The sequence below is a fragment of the Lutjanus erythropterus genome, chromosome 18 (assembly GCF_056507025.1).
Source record: "Lutjanus erythropterus isolate fLutEry1 chromosome 18, fLutEry1.hap2, whole genome shotgun sequence".
NCBI classification, from domain to species: domain Eukaryota; kingdom Metazoa; phylum Chordata; class Actinopteri; order Lutjaniformes; family Lutjanidae; genus Lutjanus; species Lutjanus erythropterus.
In genome coordinates, this window is record NC_139334.1 from 6,770,627 (window position 1) to 6,776,283 (window position 5,657).

The window sequence follows — 5,657 nt, forward strand, 5'->3', positions numbered from 1 at the left end:
TTCCTACGATGTATTAGTCTTTACCAGTCCTTACCATGTTGGATGAAATGCTTCCCTTTCTGCCACTTCCCTCCTATGCAAAATATTGAAGGAGGCTGCACGGCTCCAACCGGATGGGGTTTGCATTGGCTGACAGCGTTTCCATCGCGGGACGACCAATGAAACCGAAGCAGAGGGTCGGCCGTATAACAGCGAAGATTGACGTGGAGGACGCGTCAAATTAATTCCAGCAAACTCCGGACTCCCCGGGATCACTCCAATTTGCTTTTATCGGATGAAGATCACTTTGGTGCCATTGTACCTTGCAGTCACTCGCTTTCCAAAAAAAGAAGAAGGGGGCGCGCTGCATTCGGAGGAGATTTTTAAGAGGTCTCTCTTCCCTGTTCTGGGGCTCATTCCTCCCGGTTCCCCCTTCCTTCTCCTGCCTTCGCTCGGACGCGTTCAGCCATTTGAAGGGGCACCTATATTTCCCAGCATCTCAACACATACAGGCAAATGGGTAAGTCTGCGTTACCATGTGCACGCTTCAGAGGCAGGGACCGACAACGCTTGCGTAAAGGAAGAAATAAGCATTTGTTTTACAGATAATGTACAAATGCAGAGTGTCTCTTGGCGACAGCTTGTCAAACTTTATTGCAGTGCGGATTTTTCCAGCTCTATTAAACAGGCCTTGTTGTCTATTTAAAGCTTTAAATCTTAAATGCAACCACACCAGCAATTTTTCCATGAAAAGTGTGTCTTTGGAGAACTCTCGAGTGTCAAATCCTCAAGCTCGCCATTTTTAATGTTGTTTTTTTTGTTGTTGTGTACGCAGTATGGTGCAGGATAAACCAAACCAAACGATTTACACACTTCGTACAGTTGCAGAATGGCGATTATTACCTATAGTTTGCCAGTCTGTGTAGGTTGACACATGTTAAACAACTGTGGAACGTCAATTTATGGTGCAATTTACAGGAGATTGCGCTACACTGATGTAGGCTGAACTTGGCTGAAGTTGTCTCTTAATAATGAATAAAAAATATATATGAAATTGTATTTTGTGGCATTACAGTGGCAACATAGTGATATTATATCTTATTCACTATGTGTCAAAAATTCTTATGTGACTTGTACTTCTATTCTCCCGCAGAGCAAACCTATGGAGAGGTGAACCAGTTAGGCGGCGTGTTCGTCAATGGGCGACCCTTGCCCAATGCCATCCGATTAAGAATAGTGGAGCTGGCTCAGCTCGGGATCAGACCCTGCGACATAAGCCGGCAACTCCGAGTCTCTCATGGTTGCGTGAGCAAGATTCTAGCGAGGTACAACGAGACGGGCTCCATCTTACCCGGTGCCATCGGTGGGAGCAAACCGCGGGTCACGACGCCTAACGTGGTGAAAAATATCAGGGAATACAAACAAAGCGACCCCGGGATCTTTGCCTGGGAGATCCGGGACAGGCTTTTGGCAGATGGAGTTTGTGACAAGTACAATGTCCCGTCGGTCAGCTCGATCAGCAGGATTTTACGCAACAAGATTGGAAATCTGTCCCAGCCCAACCAGTATGAGAGCAGTAAGCAAGCCTCGGCACAGGCCGGGCTCTCCTATAACCCCATATACCCCTATTCCTACCCCAACACCATGTCGCCCACTGGCACTAAAATGGGCAGCCCTCCTGGAGTACCGGTGACGGCGGGACATATGAGCATATCCAGGGCCTGGCCTTCTGCGCACACCGTCAGCAATATCCTCGGTATACGAGCCTTCATGGATCCTGCAGGTGAGGAAAACACAACACTCTTACAGGCCTCTGCGGCTCTGTGCTGTGCATGTGCGCCTTTAGCTCTCTCTGTTCTCAAATAAGACTTTAATAAACCAGTGCAGCTGGTTATTATTGTGCTGCCCTGCATGATGGATCGCCATATTGCGCCGTACAACCTGTTCTGGCAGCAGGCAGGACAATGTGTCCATTAGAAGTTGTACAGGCCTCCGTTTCAGCATTCAGCCAGAAAGCAGTAAGTCGACTCTCAATGGGCCTTTTCATGGGATGATGCATTTGCAAACACTTTGCTCACCTGCTATATCCCCCTAATCCTTCAAGTAGTCATTACAGGCATTTTTTGTCTCCTTTAGTCAGTGTTTTCATCCAGTGTTAAGTTGTCTGGTCCCGTGTGTTTTTTGTGCCACAAGGGCCAACATAATTAAAAAAAACAAAAAAAACAAAAAACATGTAAAAAATAATGTAGAGTTACATATTTTAAAATTATTTTTTCTGAGTGAAATAGCTCGATGCTGTAAACCTGCGTTTACGAGAATATTGCTTCTTTTAGACACACATTTGTGTAAACTTAACATTTGATAAAAAGCAAAACTGTATTAATATAGTATACCTAAACAATGTAAAAATAAATTGTTAAACAAGAAAAGAGTATTCACAATTTTCTGTTGTTGTTTCCTTAAAATTTAATCGTTTTTTGTATTTTGCTTTATTTCTCTAAGATTTAATTGAAATCAAGGCCTGTTTTTATAATACATGCAAACAGTCACACACTTTAATAATAATTATAATAATACTGATATATAATTCTAGATTTGTTCAATTAATCCTAACTTCATAACCATATTAGATAGGCCTGCTATTTTGAAAATGAAATATATCTTATAGCCCAGACAGGGCTGTGCGTAAAGCATTTTAAATATGTCTAAAATGTATATTAGTAATTATGAAGCTAAATAGGACTGCATTGTTTTAGCAATGTTACACATCTTTGACGTGAAGCTATGTTTTTAAATCAGCCATTGCTGGGACTGATGGATATCCACCAAAAATGGAGGAGTGGAGTAGCGTCAACAGAGCAGCCTTCCCCGCGGCTCACGCAGTCAACGGGATCGACAAATCAGCCATTGACGCCGACATAAAATACGCACAGGTAAAATATATTCATATGTATGTATTTACGTATATTTATCTGTACAGCCTGCAACGTTTCTACATCAGCTCAGAACAAGCGTGACTCTGTCACGCCATTTTCTTTTCTTTTTAGGAAACGGTCCAAATGTTTAGTGCCAAAATGGGCAGAGGCCTTTGGTAAATTATTGCTCTGGCTCCAAAGGCCTGTGGCACAGTTGTGAAAAGTTTCCATATCAGAAACCCTCAAACAAAGTCACATAAGGCCACAGAACTCTGCTTGATAAGATTTTACCCCTGAGACTGAGGAGTTTTATTAGCCAACTGTTGATTAAATGTTTACTTCTGAGATGACAGAGGAAACTCTAATTAGTCCTATTTATGGTAAACTAAATTACAGCGAATTTCATGTTTTCCTCAGTTTGCTTCTCTTCTTCTAAACCACTCACACACCGTCTTCGAGCCCCACTGGTGTAGGCTACATGATGCCACTGTCACTTACAATTATAAGTACAGCGCGTTTGGAGTTGTCTTTTGGGCTTATTTTGTCCATGTCTTCTTATCTGCCCGCCTGCAGCCCTCCTCCACACTGTCCAGTTATGTTTCGTGCGCTTATTCCCCAACCAACCAGTACGGGGTGTACAGCGGGCCAGCGGGCGGCTACGTGGCCCCGGGCCACCACCACTGGCAGCCGCAGAGCCCGGCCCTGTCCCACCCGGGCAGCGGGATGAGCATGCACGCAGGGGAGATCCACTCACCGATGACCTTCAAACATCAGGCCCGAGAAGGTACAGAGCATAAAGACAGTACCACGATTTAATGTGACAACTGGTGACAGATGTGTGGTTGAACATAACTTTAATTATTATTATTATTATTATTATTATTATTATTATTATTATTATCTCTGAGATACATTTTCTTTCTTTCTTTCTATTTATTTTATTTTTATTTTTAATCATTGAGTTTCTGCGTCATATCAACTTGTATGCGCATAGGACTGTACAGTCCATCTTCCTCCCCCGTTTCCTTCTCACACACACATATTTTCTCAATAAGCAATGACCGCAACGAGTGTTAACATTTACCAAATCCCAAATGAAGAGCAATTATATGTTAATTATTAAACATTACCCTCGCACACTGGATCAATCAGGCCTGCCTGCGTTCTGAGGACTTTTTACGCACATAAATAGGACAAAAAACGAAATAGAAACAGCTAGTTATTGTGTGTTTTTGCAGGTCAGATCTGCTCTAATTTGTAGGTTAAATAACTGAAATTAAATGCATTAATCTCGACATGTAAATTCAACGTTGAAGTTACACACTTCTATGTGTCCCGCAGGAGACAGAAAACCGCCCAGTCCCCTGAGCAAGCAGCAGCAGCAACATGAAGACTTGAACAGCGTGCATGGACCCAGCAGTCTCCTTACCTCATCATCATAACCGGGACTTATACCACCTTAATTACCAGATCCATTTATATGAACTCATTTCAACAAACTCCAACAGTAAGTCTGAACACTAACGGCTTGTTTCAGCTTACAGTCAAACACAGGCCTGTTCACATTACGGAAACAGTATAGCTTTATCTGCCCTCGTGGCCATTTGAATGTAAGCTTGCATGGATGTATTGGTGTTTCCCCTCATTGGTTGATAGATTTTTTTTTCTTCATTGATTTTTTTCATGTGAAATTCTCTTATGGAGGCTGCAGGATTTTTCCAAAAGCTACATTTTGTCAGTCCAGTCTGTCATTGATGTTTTATTATAAAACCAAAGGGCTCTTCTGTAATCCGCCATATTAGACTACATGATCTGAATTTGTGGTCATGATCTCGATTCTACAGTGACTCAGCGATGTGAACAAAGAGATAAATTGTCTAAATGTAAAATATTTGCCAAAGCTTTAATTATATATTTTTATAATTTCATTGTAAATATTCAAAAATAAAGGCTTTCTTAAATGCCAGAAGTTGTCGTAGCTTACATTATTCCATGAAAGTGTGTTGTTTAGTTCAAGAAGGCCTGATTAGTGGAAATTCAGTGTTGACGAAGGCGCTGATATCAGGAAATTGAAGTTTTCTGTTAGGTCGAGGTTTTCAGTTTTTGTACAGAACAGCCAAGGCCTCGTTTCCAAAACCACCCAGACTGATTTCTCTTTTCTTTACGCGGTTGATAATCTGGAATTTACAGCTTCTGTGACTCCAAGAAGTGACTTTCTTTGTATACCACTTATTTAGGCTATTTCACCTCTAACTGGAGGTGACACAAAGATCATGTTTGACATAACATGTCGGTGGCTGACAGTGACAGTGAGGCTATAAATTGCATAAAAATACATTATAATTAATCTTATAATAAGTGAATGATCAAAGATGTTTTGCATGGCATTTGATCATAATGTAGGGGAATTGGAATATACTGAGTAATTACACCACTTACTGTCTTGGGAAAAGTAATTTCGTTACTCATCACTTCCACGGAAGTGTCCACAGGCTGGGCGCCTCTGCTGATGCTATCTGAGCTGTAACTGATACCTGCCATGATTGCAATCAGAGATGCGATCATGCACGTTAATGAACGGTGTGTACAGGAGGGCAGCTGACAGTCCGAATCCACCCACATGCAGCCGCAGGGATGTGATGTTTCCCCGTATACAAATTAAAACGAGAAGTTTTTCTTTCTTTTTTCCCACAGAGGCCTACAGGCTCTGCTCAGATTATCTCTACACTGTATTCATGTAGCCTGTTTACTCTAAAAGTGTAA

At 41.9% G+C, this 5,657-nt stretch overlaps 1 protein-coding gene across 1 annotated transcript; it reads left to right on the plus strand.

The window, feature by feature from the left end:
- Positions 1 to 217: 217 nt before the first annotated feature.
- pax1a (paired box 1a) lies at positions 218 to 4,863 on the plus strand. The gene is made up of 5 exons (XM_084742226.1): positions 218 to 499; positions 1,133 to 1,762; positions 2,779 to 2,912; positions 3,468 to 3,678; positions 4,236 to 4,863. The coding sequence occupies exons 1-5, from the start codon at positions 496 to 498 to the stop codon at positions 4,334 to 4,336; spliced, it is 1,080 nt and encodes a 359-aa protein (XP_084598352.1). The 5' UTR covers positions 218 to 495; the 3' UTR covers positions 4,337 to 4,863.
- The last annotated feature ends 794 nt before the right edge of the window (positions 4,864 to 5,657 follow it).

Excerpts from the sequence above, each read along its gene's own strand:
- pax1a (XM_084742226.1), top strand. Across the intron at positions 2,913-3,467 it reads CCGACATAAAATACGCACAG|CCCTCCTCCACACTGTCCAG; the intron begins GTAAAATATATT and ends GCCCGCCTGCAG. Across the intron at positions 3,679-4,235 it reads CAAACATCAGGCCCGAGAAG|GAGACAGAAAACCGCCCAGT; the intron begins GTACAGAGCATA and ends TGTGTCCCGCAG.